The 22,569-nt window shown below is 43.1% G+C and overlaps 1 protein-coding gene across 1 annotated transcript in view; it reads right to left on the bottom strand.

The window, feature by feature from the left end:
- Positions 1-22,569, bottom strand: part of FAM19A4 (family with sequence similarity 19 member A4, C-C motif chemokine like) — a 175,668-nt gene that overhangs the window by 5,770 nt on the left and 147,329 nt on the right. The window contains exon 4 of the mRNA XM_013973472.2: positions 22,213-22,368. Within this exon, the coding sequence (XP_013828926.1) occupies positions 22,213-22,368 (156 nt within the window). The remainder of the gene's footprint in view (positions 1-22,212; positions 22,369-22,569) is intronic.

Here is a 22,569-nt window from a genome sequence, read left to right as displayed (position 1 = left end):
TCTCTCACCTTCAGAGCAGAGAAGTGCTGGTATCTCCTCCCTGGACCATCGGGATCCAAGACAAATCTAGAAACAGATCTTGAGGGGGAAAGATGATGGATTCAGGCATTCATCACAGACAAACAGGCCAATTCCTAACTACTGAACTGCCTAGTTTTGTTTAAAGATTGAAGTGTATTTTAATAAATCAAAGAAGCATATATTGACACCATCAAGACCTTATGAAATCATTTACCACGATCCTGTCATTTAATTGGAAAACACAGATCGTATTTCTAAAGACAGATTCACAACTGACTCCTAAAACTAGCAAAGCTGTCCTGGAATGTAAAACACTGCTAACTTGTGAAAAAGAAACCCTGTTCATATTCGATAGAACACAAAGAGGGAGGGGCTTCCATAGGTCCATACTGTGTCCAGGATAAAGGTTTTTGTGAAAAACTTAATCCCCGATGCTTTTTCAAAAAAGAGAGACATAGTGGCACCCCGGTAGCCAAAATACAAGTTTCACATTCCTTTAGGAGTTAAGAATTGAGGAAAGAACACACAGTGAAGGGGAGAACCAAGCAGGGGGCTGACCTAACAGAGAAAAGAGTGATTAAGCAGCCTGCGAGTATCAGCCTCCGTGCACACGGAGTAGGTCTGTAAGCTGAGACAAAGGACTCAGAAATAGGATTCTATTAAAATAACTCTTGAGAACATCTGCCCACTTAACTGAGTCTTGTCTCTGCAGGAAAATAAGTTTGTAGGAGGAATACATGTTTTTTTTTTTTTTTCTCCTGTTACCAAGTACCATAATATATTTTAAATGAGAAACTTATCTTGTCACTTCTATTTTTAAAATGAAATTCTTTAAAAAGCCCCATGCCTTCCTGACTTAGAAAAACACAAAATATCCCTATCTCCAAGCTGCCGAGCTGTAACAAGTTTCTGGTTTTATGCAGGAAAGGAAATTTTAAAAAGACAGTGATGCTCCCGTTTTATGGAAGCAGCTACTACTTCCTATATTCTCTTTGGAGGACAGTGTGGCGAGGTGGCTAAGTAGCTAAGGAAAGCTGATGCACTGTCTTTATCTCTCTGTTGTATAAAATAGATGGATGTTTTTGGTTTCTTGCCCTTGTTCCAAATAAATATCACTCTAAATACATACTCCGTTTTCTTTAATACATAATTACTTAGATAAGCCCACCTTCAAATAAGACTAAGAGGCTCACTTCTCTATAGCTGGTCTCTCCTTTATTGGTTTATTTTTATTGTTTTTACAAACAGGTAAGGCTTTTCTAAAGAAAAGTGTGTTTCTACACTGACACTATGGACAGAAAGGTTTAAGAAGCATCTTCCCCAGGATATGTGTCCTCTGGAAAATGGAAACAGTCACAAGAACATCAAAACAAGAAGAGGTTTTGATGTATTTCATCTTTAGCTCTTTTGCTCTTACCTGTGTTATTTCAAGGCACCTGACATGTTCCTTCAATATTAAGCCACTGATTAACTTTTAAGAAAGGTAGGTGGAAAAGCCTGCCAATAGATATGCTTAGAATTCAAGAAAGGGAGCCATTAGAAGCTGACCCAGCTAACATGCATAAAAGCAGTAGTGAGAGGACTATGATTTTTTTTTTTAAGGAATCTTTTACTTGTTCATACATTTTACCTATGACCCAGCATTGTTATTTCCACAGAGTACAAAGTGAGGCTGTGGATGAAGATATACACACTCCTCCTCTGTGATCTAAGATGCATCTAAATGCGACCTCGCACAAGCACATCCACACACAGCAGAGACCTCGAAGGCCGGGCTTCTCAACCTTGACACGCCTGACATTTGGAGCCATCTAATTCTTCACTTCAGGGGTACAGCCTATGCGTGTTAAGATATTCAGCAGCACGACCCTCTCCCCCAGCATAAAGACCAAAAGCATCTCCAGGCATTATCACATGTTTCCAAGCTGCAGAAAACCACCCCCAGTTGAGCAACAATGGTCTCCGGTCACATACAGTTATGATCCAGATGTCCTCAGCCCAGAATGAGAGGCTTTGCTAGTTCATCAAACCTCATCAAAGCTTGGCCGGGTGAAAATACAACTCACTCTAATATCATGTCAGCTCTAGTCCTGTGTCCCTTCTTCCCACCGAAGGTAATTCCACAAGTCTAACATCTGCGTGTTTCTCTGTCCCCTACAGACACCCAAATCCTGGGCTCACCATGACACCTAGGCTGACAATCCATCCGACCTGTCAAATCCAGAGAGCACATTTTTCCTTCTGAGAAATCTCAGGGTATTTGATACGAACTTCGCTCACAGCATTTCCTACCTTTCTTATTGGCAGAGTGGGCTTCGTCCACTCTCCTTGAATACAAATTCCCAGACAGCAGGTAGTAAGTCCAAAAATTTGATTTGCTCTCAGACCTTTACTATCACAGGCCTTGTGTACACCTCCAGATTTGTCTTCTACCATTTCTGAGCCAGACGAGCTGCTTCCACTTCCCAAGGCTGCCCCCGCTCATTCTCAGGTGCCCTACACCCCCGCCCCTCTTCCCACATAGTAAAGTCAGACTCATGGCTCCTCATGGGTACCACCCCTTGACCCCGTCTCTATTCTCCAAGAGTCCTTCATTTACTAGACTTTAATTATCTATCTTGCTTATTATTAGCAAACTCTGGGTTGAAAACAGGACCTCCAGCATCTAGGATTTGCCAGGCACAAAAGGGCTAAATTAAAACTAGATAAATGCACACACATATCCTTCCAACTGTCAAAGTGCTTTAGTAAAGGATACTTCATTGTCACTTAGCTGACCAACACCAAGAAAAACTCAGAAAACTGCTTCATCGTTCAGGTGGCACAGAGAACACAGCTAGGAACAAAACCTTGTGAACTCGCATCTTAAAGACAGACCCCACATCTCACCATGCAACCCACAATTCACAAAAGACGTCTTCAGGACACACAGTAACTCTTATCCTTAACCAAGTGAAGTTTGACATCTCAGAAAAGGCACTGGGACATCACTGAAAGAAAAGGAAAAAAAAAAAAAACCTTTGAAAAGTAACTGTCTTCTAATCCTAGGCTTTTGTCTTATTAAGCTTTTATAAACCTGATGTTTAGAGAGCATTCAGTTTGACAAAATAAATTAAGCTTCATTGTAGTACGTATTTATCTCATTTTATCATAAAACAATCCAGCATTATCTCTATAGGGCTGTATTTTGATAAATGTGTAGAATACAGTTCCTACCACAAAACAGCCTTGTCTATGCCAGTGGAAGATGCGAAAGTAAGAATGCTTAACAGCTAAATAGTTTCTGTTTCAGGATCCAAGTAATCATCGCTTCCATCAAATAATTCTTCATTCCTTCTCCGAAATCCCAAATGTGTATTACAGACACATTTCAATGATTCAGGGGGATTTCATAAGTTAATTATAACAAAGAAAGCTTGATGGGAGGAAAAGAGAGCTATTTTTAACTACTAAAAGCTGTGCTTTCCCAGAAAAGCAACAAAAACACTAGATAAGTATCTGTGGTATGGATTAACAAAAACGCATAAAGACAGTCCAATGTCTGTACCAAAATTAATGCCCCTCTTCTCGCCTTTAATTTAAATGTAAATTCAAGTAAATTTCACATTTTAGCTCCTCTCTATCCTTATTGACAAATAAGATAAAAGGAAGGTATCAGCAGACACTAGGTCTCCCCACGTGCCAGTTAGCAGCATGATATTGCATAATTATTATAGGATAAAGATTAAGCAGGTAAAGCTAAAAAGCTCGACTCAAACACATTCAAATAAGGAACAGAAGATCAGAGACGTATGAGAACAGTCATACATCCTAACTAGAGTCTAAAGTACAACTTCTAACACTGCCTCCGTGACTTTGAGCCCATGAACACTGACCGACCACCGACTATTTGCCAGGCAGTGCTCGTGCAGGGGACACAGATATGAAGACACAGTCTTATCTCTCTCAGGGTTTCTGGATGCCTTGGCCACCAAATTACACTAAGCTTACACAATGGCATAAAGCTTATCCTGCACTGCCCAACACAGAAGCTTCAGGTCCCACGTTCCCACTTAAACACACTCGCGCATCTGGAATGCTCTGGAGGCTCACATGCTTAGTGGCTCCCAGTCACACTGGACACACGTACATGATGCTGCTCAGAGATGGAGATGCACAGATAGAACACATCACAGAACATCATCACAGAAAGTTCTGCTGTGCAGAGTCCGCTCTGAGAGCAGACAATCTGTCTCCAACACTCACCGGTCCTCCCCACCAAGGCACTCATGTAGCCTGTGAGCATGTTTCCTTTGCCACAGACGGAACCAAAATGCCTTTCAGTAGAACAGCTAAATAAATTACAACCTGTCCTTATGAAGGAGTGCTGTGGAGCAATTAAAAAGAAAGCAGCTCAACAGGTACTAGCGCACAAAGATCTCCACAACCTAGTACTAACAGGAGTACTGTACACTGAGTTAAGAAATAGCCCCTGGGATATCCGTTTGTGTAATACACATTCATTCCAAGATCTACCACATTTTCTACAGACCTGTTTTAAATACACCAGTATATATATTGACCAAACAGAGAAATGTAGTTACCCAGAGAGTAGAGGCCAAAAAGGATTTTCCCACATATCAAACGTAAAACAAGCTAGTTTACGGTAAGGGATTAGCATTTCCTTTACTAAGAGACAGATGCTAATGGGAACTACTACCTTATCTGTACTTTCCAGGTCCCAGTAAAAGTGCTTAACGAATTGTAACACATGATTTAGACATACAAGATTTTTATATTCAAATATCCCAAACCAGGCAGAGTATGAACACAGTTTATGTACCGATTCATGACTTCCTGTAGACATGTAAAATCTACAGAGGTCATGTTTGGTCTGGATAAAATGGCAGAGAAGGAAGAACTTGAGTTCATCTCCTACCCTGGAGACACCAAAGCCACAAGCAGATACAGAACAACTATTTCCGAGAATGCCCTGAAGGCTGGGAGAACAGGTTTCCTGCAAGTAAGTCCATGAAAGAAAACGTCACATCCAAACAGGTAGGAGGGGCACAGGGGCAGTCAGAACCCACACCCCTGGTGCTGGACCCAGGGCGGGAGGGACGTCGTGACCGGGAAGCCCCCTGCCCAGGAGCGGAGGGACAGGCACCACGTCGGGTAGCTCAGCCCAGGAGTCCTGCACCAGCAAGGTGAGCCCTTAGAACGGCCTTGAAAACCAGCGGGACTCACGGCGAGGAGAGCTGGGGGAGCGCAGACAGCTGACACTCCGCTCTCGAAGGGTTCACACACAAACTCACTTATTCCAAGTCCCAGGACAGAGGCAGCAGCTTGCAAAGTGCCCCTGTCACACGGGAAGGAAATTCAGGGACTACGTTTAGGACGTGTACCAGAGAGGCAAGCCTCTGGTATCACCTCCAGGGACAGAAGTGCTGACACGGACTGTTTTCTTTAACCCTCTTTTTACCTAGCTGGCCCAGCGCTGCCCAGCGGCATTTCTGCAGCCCCATCTACCAGGCTAACACTGTGCCCCGCCCCGCCCCGCCTCGCTGGGGTCAGTCTCTCCCAAGGAGATTCCCCCCTCCCTGGTGGGCCACCTCGGCGCCCAGGTGCCCCTGCAAACCAGCTCCTACTCAGGCAACTCCGCACAACCGCACTCTCACAAGCGTCGTGATCAAGCCTCACAGCCAGTTGTCCCAGAGACCAATTTTATACCCAGGACGTGCCATAAACAGTCCTGGCCAGCCCACGCAACCAGCCATCCTGGGCGTCAGCCCTGCCCCCAGTGTGTCTGCAGCAGTAGAGACTCAGCCCTAAAAGAAAGGTGCACGCGGCCCACGCCGGTGACTCCAGTGCCTGGGGGGTGCAGGGCAAGGGGGAAGACATATGGGACCGGAGCCCTGGCACACTTCTCTCTAATCTGCAAGCCAGGAACACTTCTCTCGAGGCCCTGGTTGCCAGAAGAACCGGGGTGGGGCATGGAGAAGTGCTGCTGCCTTGCGGACATTTCCTGTATTAGCAACTTTAAACCCAGTGTTTCTGGCACTTAGTATTTACAAAGTTTGTGGGGAAAAGAAATGCAAAAAAGCAAAATGGCTGTCTGGGGAGGGCTTACAAATAGCTGTGGAAAGAAGAGGGGCAAAAAGCAAAGGAGAAAGGAAAGATATAAGCATCTGAATGCAGAGTTCCAGAGAACAGCAAGAAGAGATAAGCAAGCCTTCTTCAGCGATCAATGCAAAGAAACAGAGGAACAGAATGGGAAAGACTAGAGATCTCTTCAAGAAAATTAGAGATACCAATGGAACATTTCATGCAAAGATGGGCTCAATAAAGGACAGAAATGGTATGGACCTAACAGAAGCAGAAGATATTAAGAAGAGGGCAAGAATATACAGAAGAACTGTACAAAAAAGATCTTCATGACCCAGATAATCATGATGGTGTGATCACTCACCTAGAGCCAGACATCCTGGAATGTGAAGTCAAGTGGGCCTTAGAAAGCATCACTATGAACAAAGCTAGTGGAGGTGATGAAATTCCAGTTGAGCTGTTTCAAATCCTGAAAGATGATGCTGTGAAAGTGCTGCACTCAATATGCCAGCAAATTCGGAAAACTCAGCCGTGGCCACAGGACTGGAAAAGGTCAGTTTTCATTCCAATTCCAAAGAAAGGCAATGCCAAAGAATGCTCAAACTACTGCACAATTGCACTCATCTCACATGCTAGTAAAGTAATGCTCAAAATTCTCCAAGTCAGGCTTCAGCAATACGTGAACCGTGAACTTCCTGATGTTCAAGCTGGTTTTAGAAAAGGCAGAGGAACCAGAGATCAAATTGCCAACATCCACTGGATCATGGAAAAAGCAAGAGAGTTCCAGAAAAACATCTATTTCTGCCTTATTGACTATGCCAAAGTCTTTGACTGTGTGGATCACAGTAAACTGTGGAAAATTCTGAAAGAGATGGGAATACAAGACCACCTGACCTGCCTCTTGAGAAATCTGTATGCAGGTCAGAAAGCAACAGTTAGAACGGGACATGGAACAACAGACTGGTTCCAAATAGGAAAAGGAGTACATCAAGGCTGTATATTGTCACCCTGCTTATTTAACTTCTATGCACAGTACATCATGAGAAATGCTGGACTGGAAGAAACACAAGCTGGAATCAAGATTTCTGGGAGAAATATCAATAACCTCAGACACGCAGATGACACCACCCTTATGGCAGAAAGTGAAGAGGAACTAAAAAGCCTCTTGATGAAAGTGAAAGAGGAGAGTGAAAAAGTTGGCTTAAAGCTCAATATTCAGAAAATGAAGATCATGGCATCTGGTCCCATCACTTCATGGGAAATAGATGGGGAAACAGTGGAAACAGCGTCAGACTTTATTTTTGGGGCTCCAAAATCACTGCAGGTGCTGATTGCAGCCATGAAATTAAAATGTGGTTGCTCCTTGGAAGAAAAGTTATGACCAACCTAGATAGTATATTCAAAAGCAGAGACATTACTTTGCCGACTCAGGTCTGTCTCGTCAAGGCTATGGTTTTTCCTGTGGTCATGTATGGATGTGAGAGTTGGACTGTGAAGAAAGCTGAGTGCCGAAGAATTGATGCTTTTGAGCTGTGGTGTTGGAGAAGACTCTTGAGAGTCCCTTGGACTGCAAGGAGATCCAACCAGTCCATTCTGAAGGAGATCAGTCCTGGGATTTCTTTGGAAGGAATGATGCTAAAGCTGAAATTCCAGTACTTTGGCCACCTCATGCGAAGAGTTGACTCATTGGAAAAGAGTCTGATGCTGGGAGGGATTGGGGGCAGGAGGAGAAGGGGATGACAGAGGATGAGATGGCTGGATGGCATCACTGACTCCATGGACGTGAGTCTGAGTGAACTCCAGGAGTTGGTGATGGACAGGGAGGCCTGGCGTGCTGCAATTCATGGGGTCGCAAAGAGTCGGACACGACTGAGCGACTGAACTGAACTGAAAGCACACCTGCTCTCAAGAAATGTCCTGGGGTAGGTAATCAAAAAAGAATTCACAACATGGAGGACTTCCACGAAGGCAATTTCAAGAGGTAAATTTAACACAGCTTTTTTTTTTTTTTAAGCACATGAAAAGATGCTCCACATGGCTTATTATCACAGCACTGAAATCAAAACTACAACGAGGTATCATCTGCCACTAGTCAGGATGACCAACATCAAAAATCTACAAATAATAAATGCCAGAGAAAGCATGGAGAAAAGGGAACCCTCCTAAGCACTCGTTTGGGGAATGAAAATTGTTAACAGCCACGATGGAGAACAGTATGGAAGTTCCTCAATAAACTAACAAAAGAAGTACCACATGACCACTCCTAGGCCCATATGGAAACAAAAACCATAACTGGAATTGGCACATGCATGTAAATGTTCACTGGAGCACTGCTGGCAAAACCCAAGGGGTGGAAGCAATGAGAATCTCCATCCAGAGATGAACAGATAAAGAAGTGGTACACATATACAGTGGAATATTCCTCAGGAATAAAACAGAGTGGAAAAAATGCCTATTCCAGCAACATGGGTAGATCTGGATGTAATCATCCTAAGTGAAGGAAGTCAGATCAACAATGACAAAATGGCAATGGTATCACTGTCGGCTACAACCTCAGAATCGATACACATGCACTCATTTGCAAAACAGAAACAGAATCACAGATGTAAAAAACAAACGGCTGCCCAAGGGGCAAGGTGGGTTGGCAGGGAAGCATAAATTAGGAGACTGAAATTAACATATACACAGTAATAAATCAACCAGGACCATTTGTATAGCAGACGGAACTCCACTCAACACACTGCAGTAAGATGTGTGGGAAGAGAATCTGAAGAAGAATTGATATATGCATATGTATAACTGAACCAGGTTGATGTATGCTGAGAAGAAACACAACATTGTATGTCAATGTTACTCCAATATAAAACAAAAATTAAAAAGATAAATGCCAACGGTATAGGCCTTGGACCCCTGGCCTGGTGTCACATCCTTGGAGCCTGAGCCACCCTGAGTCCCAAGGCTGGACTGGGCTGGAGCTGGGGAGGATGTGCCAGTAAATAAGCCCCCTTCAACCTGAAGTGCCTGGTCCCTGTGGATGGAACCCCAATCTCCATATCCAGATGCGCCCTCCTACCGCTCAGGCAAACCCAGTGCTCTCAAACGATGCCGACCCTTTGGGCTGGGATCTTAAAGAAGTCCCCTGTACTCCAACAACCCCAGTGGGGGGTTCCCACCAGCAGCCTCCTTCCTGGCAGTCCTCCCACCTAAGTACCACAGCACACTCAGCATCACAGTTAGGGGAGGGCTTGGGATTTCTGCGGGGAGTGCAGGTTAAGGGGGACGAAGTCACGAGACAACTCTGGAACAGATTTTCTCTGGGGCTCTGGTTGCCTGAGGAACTCAAGTGGGGCCAGAGAAAGTGCTGCCGCCTTGTGGACTTCTCCTGTAACAGCAACTTGAAAACCAGGACTTGGGACACTTCAAATTCACTATTTGGGGATGGAAAGGACACCTGCTCTCCTGTAATGTCCTGAAGTAGGTAACTGAAAAAGAATTCACAAGGCAGACCTTCAAGAAGCCAATTTCAAGAGGTCCATTTAACATAACCTTTTTTTTTTTTTTTAAAGCACATGGAAAGATGCTCCACGTGGCTCATTAGAGAACCGCAAATCAAAACCACAATGAGGTATCACCCCTTACCGGTCACAATGGCCATCATCATAAAGTCTACAAACAGTAAATGCCAGAGAGCACATGGAGAAAGGGAACCTTCCCATTCTGTTGTTTTTTGTTTTTTTCTTGGGGGGAGTGTAAATTGGTAATAGTCACAATGGAGAATAGTATGCCGGTTCCTTAAAAAAATAAAAACAGAGCTACCACACGATCTAGTAATTCCACCCTTGGGCCTATAGGCAGAGAAAAACTGGAAAAGATGCTTGCATGCCAACATTCACTGCAGCACTATTTACAATAGCCACGATGGGGAAGCAGCCAGTGTGTGCATGGACAGATGGATGACGAAGAAGATGCGGTACAATGACTCAGCCATAAAAAAAAAGGCCTCTGCCAGCAACACAGATGGATCTAGAGATGACGGTACTAAGTGAAGGAAGTCAGAGAACGACAAATAGCCTACAGGATCACTTATGGGTAGAATCTAAAAATCAATGCAAATGAACTCATTTGCAAAGGAAAAACAGTGACCCACACCTTAGAAAACCAACTTAGTGTTACCAAACAGAAAAGGTGGGGCAGAGGGAGGGATGAATGAGGAGGCTGGGATGAACATATACCCATTAATATATATAAACAAGTTAATTAATGAGGACCTACTGTATAGTACAGAGAACTCAACAGAACACTGTAATAACCTAAATAGGAAAACAATCCAAAGCAGAATAGATATAGGCCTATGTTCACTGAATCAAGTTGCTGTACACTCAAACACAAGATTATAAATCAACTATATTCCAATAGAAAATAAAAAGATTTTTTAAACGCCATCAATATTTCCCTCAGGCCTCAGGTACCTGGCCTGGTGTCGCATCCCTGAAGCCTGAGCTGCCTTGGGTCCCAAGGCTGGACTGGGGTGGAGCTGAGGGGCCTGGGGAGGGATGTGCCAGCAAATGAGCCCCCTCAGAGATCAAATTGCCAACATCCGCTGGATCATGGAAAAAGCAAGAGAGTTCCAGAAAAACATCTATTTCTGCTTTATTGACTATGTCAAAGCCTTTGACTGTGTGGACCACAATAAACTGCGGACAATTCTGAAAGAAGTGGGAATACCAGACCACCTGACCTGCCTCTTGAGAAATCTGTAGGCAGGTCAGGAAGCAACAGTTAGAACTGGACATGGAACAACAGACTGGTTCCAAATAGGAAAAGGAGTACGTCAAGGCTGTATATTGTCACCCTGCTTATTTAACTTCTATGCAGAGTACATCATGAGAAACGCTGGACTGGAAGAAGCACAAGCTGGAATCAAGATTTCTGGGAGAAATATCAATAACCTCAGATATGCAGATGACACCACCCTTAAGGCAGAAAGTGAAGAGGAACTAAAAAGCCTCTTGATGAAAGTGAAAGTGGAGAGTGAAAAAGTTGGCTTAAAGCTCAACATTCAGAAAACGAAGATCATGGCATCCTGTCCCATCACTTCATGGGAAATAGATGGAGAAACAGTGGAAACAGTGTAGACTTTATTTGGGGGGCCTCCAAAATCACTACAGATGGTGACTGCAGCCATGCAATTAAAAGACGCTTACTCCTTGGAAGAAAAGTTATGACCAACCCAGATAGTACATTCAAACGCAGAGACATTACTTTGCCAACTAAGGTCCGTCTCGTCAAGGCTATGGTTTTTCCTGTGGTCATGTATGGATGTGAGAGTTGGACTGTGAAGAAGGCTGAATGCCAAAGAATTGATGCTTTTGAGCTGTGGTGTTGGCGAAGACTCTTGATAATCCCTTTGCACAGCAAGGAGATCCAACCAGTCCATTCTGAAGGAGATCAGCCCTGGGATTTCTTTGGAGGGAATGATGCTAAAGCTGAAACTCCAGTACTTTGGCCACCTCATGTGAAGAGTTGACTCATTGGAAAAGACTCTGATGCTGGGAGGAATTGGGGGCAGGAGGAGAAAGGGACGACCCAGCATGAAATGGCTGGATGGTATCACTGACTCGATGGATGTGAGTCTGAGTGAACTCTGGGAGTTGTGATGGACCAGGGAGGCCTGGCGTGCTGTGATTCATGGGGTTGCAAAGAGTCGGACACGACTGAGCAACTGAACTGAACTGAAACCTAGCATGCCTGGTCCCCTGTGGAAAGTGAAAGTGTTAGGTGTTCAGTCGTGTCTGACTCTTTGCCACCCCATGGACTGTAGCCCGCCAGGCTCCTCTGTCCATGGGATTCTCCAGGCAAGAATACTGGAGTGGGTTGCCATGCCCTCCTCCAGGGGATCTTCCAAACCCAGCGACTGAACGGGGGTCTCCAGCACTGCAGGCAGATTCTTTACCATCTTAGCCACCAGGGAAGCCCTATGGATGGGACCCCCTTCTCCAGATCCAGGCAGGCCCTCCTACAGCTCAACCAAACCTAGTATACCCAAACAACAGTGGACCCTCTGGGCCAGAAGAGCTCTAAAAAGTCACCTGGTCTCCAAGTCTCCCGGTGCTGAGGTTTCCACCAGCTATCTCCCTCCTCAGAGCCCCCCCACCTAACGAGGACAGCACCCTCGGCATCACAGTTCTGACAGGGCTTAGGATCTGTCTGGGTGGTGGAGGGTAGTGGGGGAAGAAGTCATGAGACAGGAGCCCTGGCACAGCGTACTCTGTAATCTACAAGCCAGGAACATGACTTTCTCTAGAGTTCTGTTTGCCCAAGGAACCCGACTGGAGCATCAGGGAGTGCTGCCAAGAATTTCCCTGGGGGTACAGCAGATAGGAATCAGTGCAGGGGACACGAGTCTGATCTCTGGTCTGGGAAGATGTCACATGCTGTGGAGCAACTGGGCCCGAGCGCCACGGCTACCAAGCCTGCACTCTAGACCCTGTGCTCTGCAGCATGAGAATCCGCCACAGTGAGAAATCCAAGCGCCACAAACGAGAGTAGCCCCCGCCCTCTGCAACTAGAGAAAAGCCGATGCAGTGACAAAGACCGGGCACAGCCAAAGCTAAATAAATTCACAACAGAAAGTGCTGCCGCCTTGTGGACATTTTCCATAACAACAACTTTAAAATCGCGGCTTATTTGGCTCAGGCGGTAAAGTGTCTGCCTCTAATGTGGGAGACCTGGGTTCGATCCCTGGGTTGGGAAGATCCCCTGGAAAAGGAAATGGCAACCCACTCCAGTACTCTTGCCTGGAAAATCCCATGAACGGAGGAGCCTGGTAGGCTGCAGTCCCTGGGGTCGCAGATTCAGACACGCCTGAGCGACTTCACTTAGGGGCACTAAGAATCCGGCCAACTGAGCGACTTCACTTTCACTTTTCACTTTCATGCATTGGAGAAGGAAATGGCAACCCACTCCAGTGATCTTGCCTGGAGAATCCCAGGGACAGAGGAGCCTAGTGGGCTGCCGTCTATGGGATCGCACAGAGTCGGACACGACTGAAGCAACTTAGCAGCAGCAGCATATAGGCAAAGCCTGCAGGGCTGTAAAGGACATCTCTCCTCAAGAAATATCCTGGAGTAGGTAGGTAATTGAAATCAAGAATTCAAAACAGGTCAGACCATAAGGAAGCCGATCTAAAGAGGTCAGTTTAACGCACGCTTATTTTAAAGCACAAGATGCTCCACACGGCTCATTATTAACCATCTGAAAATCTAAACAAGGTGTCACCTTGCACTAGTCACAGTGGCCATCATCAAAAAGCCCATGAAGAATAAATGCTGGAGAGGCTGTGGAAGAAAGAGAACCCTCTTCCTACACTCTTAGTGACAATGCAAACTGGTGTAGCCACTATGGAGAACACTATAAAGTTTCCTTAGAAAACCAAGAATTGAGCTAGCGTATGATCTAGCACTCCCACTCCTGGGCATATATCCACAGAAAACACAAATATAAATGCACTCCAAGTTTCACTCCAGCACTGCTTACATTAGCCAAGACAGGGAAGCAAGCTGAATGGCTATCGACAGATGAATGTATAACAAAGATGCTGTATATATACACAATGGAATATGACTCAGCCATTAAAAAGAAAAATAATGCTATTTACAGCAACATTTACAGAAAAATAATGCTATTTACAGCAACATGGATGGTACTGGCAAAGTAATATCTCTGCTTTTCAATATGCTATCTAGGTTGGTCATAACTTTCCTTCCAAGGAGTAAGTGTCTTTTAATTTCATGGCTGCAATCACCATCTGCAGTGACTTTGGAGCCCAGAAAAATAAAGTCAGCCACTGTTTCCACTGTTTCTCCATCTATTTGCCATGAAGTTATAGGACCAGATGCCATGATCTGAGTTTTCTGAATGTTGAGCTTTAAGCCAACTTTTTCACTCTCCTATTTCACTTTCATCAAGAGGCTTTTTAGTTCCTCTTCACTTTCTGCCATAAGGGTGGTGTCATCTGCATATCTGAGGTTATTGATATTTCTCCCAGCAATCTTGATTCCAGCTTGTGCTTCTTCCAGCCCAGCGTTTCTCATGATGTACTCTGCATAGAAGTTAAATAAGCAGGGTGACAATATAGCACATTGAAAAGCAGAGATATTACTTTGCCAACACAGGTCCGTCTAGTCAAGGCTATGGTTTTTCCAGTAGTCATGTATGGATGTTAGAGTTGGACTGTGAAGAAAGCTGAGCACTGAAGAATTGATGCTTTTGAACTGTGGTGTTGGAGAAGACTCTTGAGAGTCCCTTGGACTGCAAGGAGATCCAAGCTATCCATCCTAAAGAAGATCAGTCCTGGGTGTTCACTGCAGGGACTGATGCTGAAGCTGAAACTCCAATACTTTGGCCACCTCATGTGAAGAGTTGACTCACTAGAAAAGACCCTGATGCTGGGAGAGATTGGAGGCAGGAGGAGAAGGGGACGACAGAGGATGAGATGGCTGGATGGCATCACTGACTCGATGGACGTGAGTCTGAGTGAACTCTGGGAGTTGGTGATGGACAGGGGGGCCTGGCGTGCTGTGATTCATGGGGTCGCAAAGAGTCAGACACGACTGAGAGACTAAACTGAACTGAACTGGATGGTACTGCTGCTGCTGCTGCTAAGTCGCTTCAGTTGTGTCCGACTCTGCGCGACCCCATAGACAACAGCCCACCAGGCTCCCCTGTCCCTGGGATTCTCCAGGCAAGAACACTGGAGTGGGTTTCCATTTCCTTCTCCGGAGATTATCAAATAAAGTCAGAAAGAGAAAGACAAGTATCATATAATATCACCTCTATGTGGAATCTTTTTTAAAAATGCTAATTAATGTATTTATTAACTTATTAGAGTAAGAACTTAATGGTTCCCAGGGGTGAACCTATAGATTGGGAGTCTAGTATTCACATGTACACACTGCTATATTTTTCTTTTATCTGTAAATGTATTTGTTACAAGCATATGTCCCAAACCATGAGGTCATTTTAAAATGATTAAATATATATACATATGTGTGTCATAGTTAATATCTAATGACATGCTATATATATAAGTTCAGAACTTTTTTATTGAGGTAAAACTGAAAATTACACACTGCTGTATTAAAATAGATAACCAATAAGAACCTATTATATAGTTGCATGGAACTCTGTTCAGTATTCTGTACTAATCTAAATAGGAAAAGACTTTGGAAAAGAATAGATATATGTATATGTATAACCAAATCTCTTTGCTGTACAACTGAAACACAATACTATTAACTACACTCCAATAAAAATAATTTTTAAAAACAACAGAAAAAGCACATACAAGTGTCATGGAACACTTTCCAGGACAGATCACATTATTGCCATTAAACAAGTCTCAATAAATTTAAGATGACTGAAATCAAGCATCTTTACCAACCACAAAAGTATGAAACAAGAAATCAAATCACAAGAAGAAACCTGGAGAAAACACAAAGATGAGGCGTCGGAATAACATGTTACTAAAAACAAACAAACAAACAATGAGTCAATGAAGAAATCAAACAGGAAATCAGAAAATATCTCAAAAATAAAAATAAAATAAAATTTTCCAAAATCTATAGGATACAGGAAATGTAGTTCTAAGAGGGAAATCATAGTGATACAGGCCTACCTCAAGAAACAAGAAAAATCTGAACCAACCTAACTTACCATCTAAAGAAATCAGAAGAACAACAAACACAGCCCAAAGTCAGCATAAGAAAGAAATATTAGAGCAGAAACAAATGAAATAGAGACCAGAAAGAAAACAGACAAGATTGGTAAAACTAAGAGCTGGTTCTCAGAAAAGATAAACAAAATTGATTAACCTTTAGCCAGACTCATCGAGCCAAAAAAGAGAAAGGGCCCAAATAAATAAAATCAGAAATGAAAGAGAAGTTACAACCGACACCACAGAAACACAGAGAATAGTAAGAGATTAGTACAGATGATTATATACCAACAAACAGAACAACCTCAAAGAAATCTAGAAACACGTACTTCCAAGACAATCAAGAAGAAATAGAAAATATGGATAAATTGATTACCAGTATTGAAATGGAATCAGTGATCCAAAAACTCAAAACAAAGTCCAGGACCAGATGGCTTCACAGATGAATTCTGTAAAACACTTAAAGAAAGAGTTAATACCTATTCTATTCATATTATTCCAAAAATTTAAAGAGGAAGGAATGTTTCCAAACTCATTATCCTTATACTAAAACTACAGACCAAAACTTAAGACCAAGACTCTACCAAAAAAAAAAAAGAAAGAAAATTACTGACCAGTGTACGTAGTGAACATAGATGCAAAAAATCTCAACAAAATATTAGCAAGCCTAAGTCAACAATACACATTAGAAGGACCATGGTAGTGGTCCAGTCACTCAGTCATGTCCAACTCTCGGCAACCCTATGGACTGTAGCCTGCTAGGCTCCCCTGTCCATGGGATTCTCCTGGGAAGAATACTGGAGTGGGCTGCCATTTCCTTCTCCAGGGGATCTTCCTGACCTGGGGATCAAACTTGGGTCTCCTGCATTGGCAGGCAGATTCTTTACCAACTGAGCACCAGGGAAACCCTAAAAGGACCACATGCCATGATTAAGTGGGATTTATTCCAGGAATTTCAGGGTGATTCAGTATCTGCAAATCAATCAATATGATAGACCACATTTACAAAATATAGGAGAAAACTGCATGATCATCTCAACAGATAAAGGAAAAGCACTTGACAAAATTCAACATCCAGTTGCTTAAAAGCTCACAACAAAGTGAGTATGGAGGAATGCACCTCACATAATAAAAGCCACATACAAGAGACCACAGGTAGCATCACCGTCAAAGGTGAAAAGCTGAGAGCTTTTCCTCTAAGATCAGGAACAAGACAAGGATCCCTACTATCACCTTTATTCAATGCAGTATTGAAGTCCCACTCCTATGAGAAAGAAATAAAAGTTATCCACATTAGAAAGAAAGAAGCAAAAACTGTCACTGTTTGCAGATGTTACAATGGTATGTATTTTTACAAAACCTTAAAGACGCCACCAAAAAACTTAAAACTGATCAAAAGGATTCAGTAAAGTTGCAGGATACAAAAATCAAATACATAAGTATATTGTATTTCTATAAGCTAGTAACAAACTATCAGAAAGAAAAGTTCAGAAAATGATCCCACATAGGATAAGTCAATCTCATACACCACTGGTGGGAATTTAAACTGGTGCAGACACTATGGAAAACAGTATGGAGATTGCTCAAAATACTAATGTTAGAACTACCATATGATCCAGCGATCCCATTTCTGGCTATTCATCCAAAGAATAAAAAAAAAAACTAATTGGAAAAGAAATATGCACCCCTATGTTCACTGCAGCATTATTTACAATAGCCAATGTATGGATAAAGAAGATGTGAGATACAAATGTATGTGTGTGTGTGTGTGTGTGCACACGCGTGCGTGCGCGCTCAGTTATGTCCAGCTCTTTGCAACCCCATGGACTGCAGCCCGCCATGCTCCTCTGTCCATGGGATTATCCTGGCATGAATATTGGAGTGGATTGCCATGCCCTCCTCCAGAGGATCTTCCTGACCCAGGGATTGAACCCACGTCTCCTGCATTGGCAGGTGGATTCTTTACCACTGAGCCATGCGGGAAGTCCCTATACACACAGTGGGATATTACTCAGCCATAAAAAGAATGAAATGCTGTCATCTGCAACAACATGAATGTATCTAAAGGGTATCATGCTAAGTGAAATGAGTCAGATAAAGAAAAAATAACATACGATTTCACTTGTATGTGGAATCCATAAAATAAAATAATTGAACAAACAAAACAGAAAAAATTTCAAAGATACAGGAAAAAGAAAAAACAACTGGTGGTCTCCAGAGGGGAGAAGTATGGGAGGTTAGACAAAACAGGTGAAGAGAATTAAGAGGTACAAACTCCCAGTTATAAATTAAGCCATGGGGATATAATATACAGCATGGGAATACAATCAGTAATACTTTAATAATTTTGTATGGCAACAGATAGTTACTAGACTTACCATGGTGATAACTGTGTAATGTATATCAATATTGAATCACTATGTTGATCACTTAAAACTATCATAATACTGTCAACTATTATTACTGTCATAATAATTCAACAAAAACAATAAAAATCTACATGATTTTTATTAAAAAATCAAAAATCTACAGAGGCAAGCAAACACTGCTGTTACTTTTCGAAATGAATCTGTGATTACTGAAGATGAAATAATTCTCTGCTATGCTAACACTCACCAAGCATCAGCCAATTCGGAGAGATATAAATAAAAGATCCCATTCCCATCTTCAAGCAACTTGTAGACTAATAGGAAGACAAATATTCAGCAAGTTTTTACAACAAAATGAGATTCATGTCAGGAACTAGAAGTATGGTGAGATACAGAACATATAGATTTGAAAGAACAGGCATCAACTGGACAAATGTGTTTTGAGGGGACAAAGGCAAAGATTCAAGTAGTGGATACAGACGGGTGAAGTGCAGAGATGAAAGAGAACAGAGAAGACTCCAGTGTGGCTAGGGTACAGTAGTGGAAAGAAAAAAAGACAAAACCAGATTATGCAGGGTTTCAGCAGCCACACCAACAGGGTAAGGACTTTAGATTTCATTTTAAAGACGGTAGAAAGTCACTGAAGTAAGGTTTATTAATAAATATGAGAGTGACGTGATGAGTTCTATTTCCGTCAAAAGATCATTCTGGCTACTGGGTGAATGTTGGAACGCTAAGATAGCAAACTCCGCAAAATATGACAAGGCTCTTAGACTGTGGAGGGGACAGCAGAGTACAGAAAAGCGAACTGATCTGAACGAGAACAAGGAGCGAGTATGATTTGGGCTCAATAATGGAGAAATGCATGTATTAAACTGTTCAGAACACTGTACAGGAGGTGGTGAGCAAAACTGCTGCACTCAATATGCCAGCAAATTGGGAAAACTCAGCAGAGGCCACAGGCCTGGCAAAGGTCAGTTTTCATTCCAATCCCAAAGAAAGGCCATGCCAGAGAATGTTCAAACTACCACACAGCTGCACTCATCTCACATGCTAGTAAAGTAATGCTCAAAATCCTCTAGGCTAAGTTTCAACAGCACATGAAACGAGAATTTTCAGATGTTCAAGCCAGGCTTAGAAAAGGCAGAGGAACTAGAGATTAAACTGCCAACATCCATTGGATCATAGAAAAACTAAGAGAATTCCAGAAAAACATCTACTGCTTCATTGGCTATGCTAAAGCCTTTGACTGTGTGGATCACAACAAACTGTGGAAAATTATTAAAGTGATGGGAATACCAGACCACCTGACCTGCCTCCTGAGAAGCCTGCATGCAGGTCAAGAAGCAACAGTCAGAATTGGATATAGAACAATGAACTGGTTCTGAATCAGGAAAGGAGTATGTCAAGGCGGTATATTGTCACCTTGCTTATTTACTTTATATGCAGAGTACATCATGCGAAATGCCAGACTGGATGAAGCATAACTGGAATCAAGATTGCTGGGAGAACTATCAATAACCTCAGATATGCAGATGACACCACCCTAGTGGCAGAAAGTGAAGAACAAAAGAGCCTCTTGAAGGTAAAAGAGGAGAGTGGAAAAGCTGGCTTAAGACTCAATATTCAAAAAACGAAGATCATGGCACCCAGTCCCATCAATTCATGGCAAATAGATGGGGAAACAATGGAAACAGTGACAGACTTTATTTTCCTGGGCTCCCAAATCACTGCAGATGGCGACTGCAGCCATGAAATTAAAATATGCTTGCTCCTTGGAAGAAAAGCTCTAACCAACCTAAACAGTGTATTAGAAAGCAGAGACATTGCTTTGCTGACAAAGGTCCATATAGTCAAAGCTATGGTTTTTCCAGTAGTCACGTATGGAGGTGAAAGTTGAACCATAAAGAAGGCTGGGCACCGAAGAATTGATGCTTTTCCATATGGTGTTGGAGAAGTCTCTTGAGAGTTTCTTGGACTGCAAGGCTATCAAACCCATCAATCCTAAAGGAAATCAGTCCTAAATATTCATTGGAAGGACTGATGCTAAAGCTAAAGCTCCAATACTTTGGCCACCCGATGTGAAAGGCTGACTCATTAGAAGACACCCTGATGCTGGGAAAGACTACAATCCCTCACGAGAAACCCTGGAGGTCAGGTGAGTCACCAAATGCAGGAGGAGAAAGGGATGACAGAGAATGAGATGGTTGGATGGCATCACCGACTCGATGGCCATGAGTTTGAGCAAGCTCCGGGAGACGATGAAGGCCAGGGAAGCCCGGTGCGCTGCAGTCCATGGGGTCGCAAAGAGTCGGACACGACTGAGCGACTGAACAACAACAAAACTGTTCCAGCCGGAGAGCCAAAATTAGCAATTAAAAAAAAATGTTAAAGCTCCTCATTCTATTTTTAACCCACTCCAGTATTCTTGCCTGGAGAATCCTATGGACGGAGGAGCCTGGTAGGTTACAGTCCACAGGGTCGCAAAGAGTTGGACATGACTGAACGACTTCATTTCACTTTCACAATCCGTTATCTTTAATCCCCAAATCCAAAAAGCTCTGAAAATGGCAAGAATTTATTTATGATGGTAGCAATACCTGACTTGAATTAACATGAGGCTCTTCATCTTGGCTTATCCCATCCTGCATGAATATTCATATATTTCACTGCATAAATATTAGTATCTGTGATTATGGGGTGCAACTGAAGAAGACTTCAGGACTGTTAGCTAATAGACGGTATATGTACTTTTTTACCTTGAGAAAATCTGACGAAATCTGCATTTGGCAACTCACCTGACCTCCAGGGTTTCTGGTGAGGAATTGTAGTCAGGAAACATTCCACGTTCACCCTCCAGCTTGAAAGGTGACTAAGATTGTGCTGATACAGACCATGGACATGCATACCACACAAGCACGCTATACAATCTATAAATCTGTGTCTGCCTTCTGTAGGGGAGTTGGCAAGTGTAAGTCAGCTATTGTTGTCAACTGTATAATTCCAGAGATAAGAATGGGTGTGTGTGTTTTAACCACTTACCTTTAGAGATGCATCCGGTAAGATGGGAAGTGTTCATTTTCACAGAGGTTCCACGCCACTGTAGAGAAACAGCTACAAGACTTACCTCATGTGTGTGTTCCCCTGGGGACTACACTTGTGTCTAACAAGGTGTCTGCTGGAAGGAGCCAGGGGCATCAAAAGGAATCAGTCCCAGGCCTCCATCTACAACCATCTATCCTCATTCATTTTTCTAAACTACTGGCTCAGTACTCAGCTGGGGGATGTGGAAACAACAAATAAATGATACATGATCCCAGACTATTCTCAGGGAACCTGCCCCAAAGATGTCTCACTAATAGTAAACTAGGAAAAGAAAAGAGAGTATTAGTCTGTAACATTAAAGAGGAGGGGAGAAAACCAGGTTGCTAACTTTTTGAGCAGCATTTGAGAGCAGGGAGAAGAGGGTGTCTGGGGAGGTAACTGCTCCATTGGATGATATTTGAAGAGACAGCCAGGCAAGAAGAAATCAAACCATATCTTCCTAATTGTCCAGTAAGAGAACTCCTCATTGGTACCTTTTGAGAGACATCATTAATGCCTTTCTCATCAAGAAATGTGTAGGGTTATATTTATGCTTATTTTTATTTTATTTTTCGCCACACTAGGTCTTCATTTCTACCCACAGGCTTCTTCTAGTTGCAGTGCACACCGGCTTCTGGCTGTGGAGCATGCGCTCTAGAGCACAGGCTCAGTAGCTGGTGGCATATGGGCTTAGTTGGGGGGTCCTAGGGAATCCTCCCAGGCCAGGAATCAAACCTGTGACCCCTGCACTGGCGGGCAGATTCTTAACCACTGTACCACCAGGGAAGTCCCTTTATGTTCATTTTTTAAATGACACTGACGTAGTTGACCTAGGTGCAGCCTACTTTTCTTTGGAGTTGCAAAGACAATAAAGCAAGAAGGTTCTTATAGTGTTAGGTCCTTTGGCAACATTAGGGAAACTGACTGTAAAGGTCTTACCTTCAACACAAGAGGGCTGAGCCCGAGTCGTGCCAGCAACCTGTCCTGGGAAGCAAGAACACTTGACCGTCTGGGATCGCTCCTCTATGCGGTTCTTGTTACAGCACCTGTGCACTGCAACCACCTCACAGGTCCCTTGCTTGATTTGCTGGTGACCTGGTGGATAAGAGAGGAACAAAAGAGACCCAGGACTGTTAGGAAGAAATGGAACTACCAAGAGGATCAACGACGCCACAACTACAGCTTTCCAATTCCATGCACTGTATTCATGAATCTATGCAACGTTTTTGTTTGGATGTAACCTTAAACTTAGATAAAGGTAACAAAAGAATAGTGGCATGAACTCCTATGAACCTG

Source organism: Capra hircus, chromosome 22 (assembly GCF_001704415.2).
Source record: "Capra hircus breed San Clemente chromosome 22, ASM170441v1, whole genome shotgun sequence".
Lineage (NCBI taxonomy): Eukaryota > Metazoa > Chordata > Mammalia > Artiodactyla > Bovidae > Capra > Capra hircus.
The sequence above is the reverse complement of the archived record's forward strand: the minus strand, read 5'-3'. Positions and strand labels throughout refer to the sequence as shown.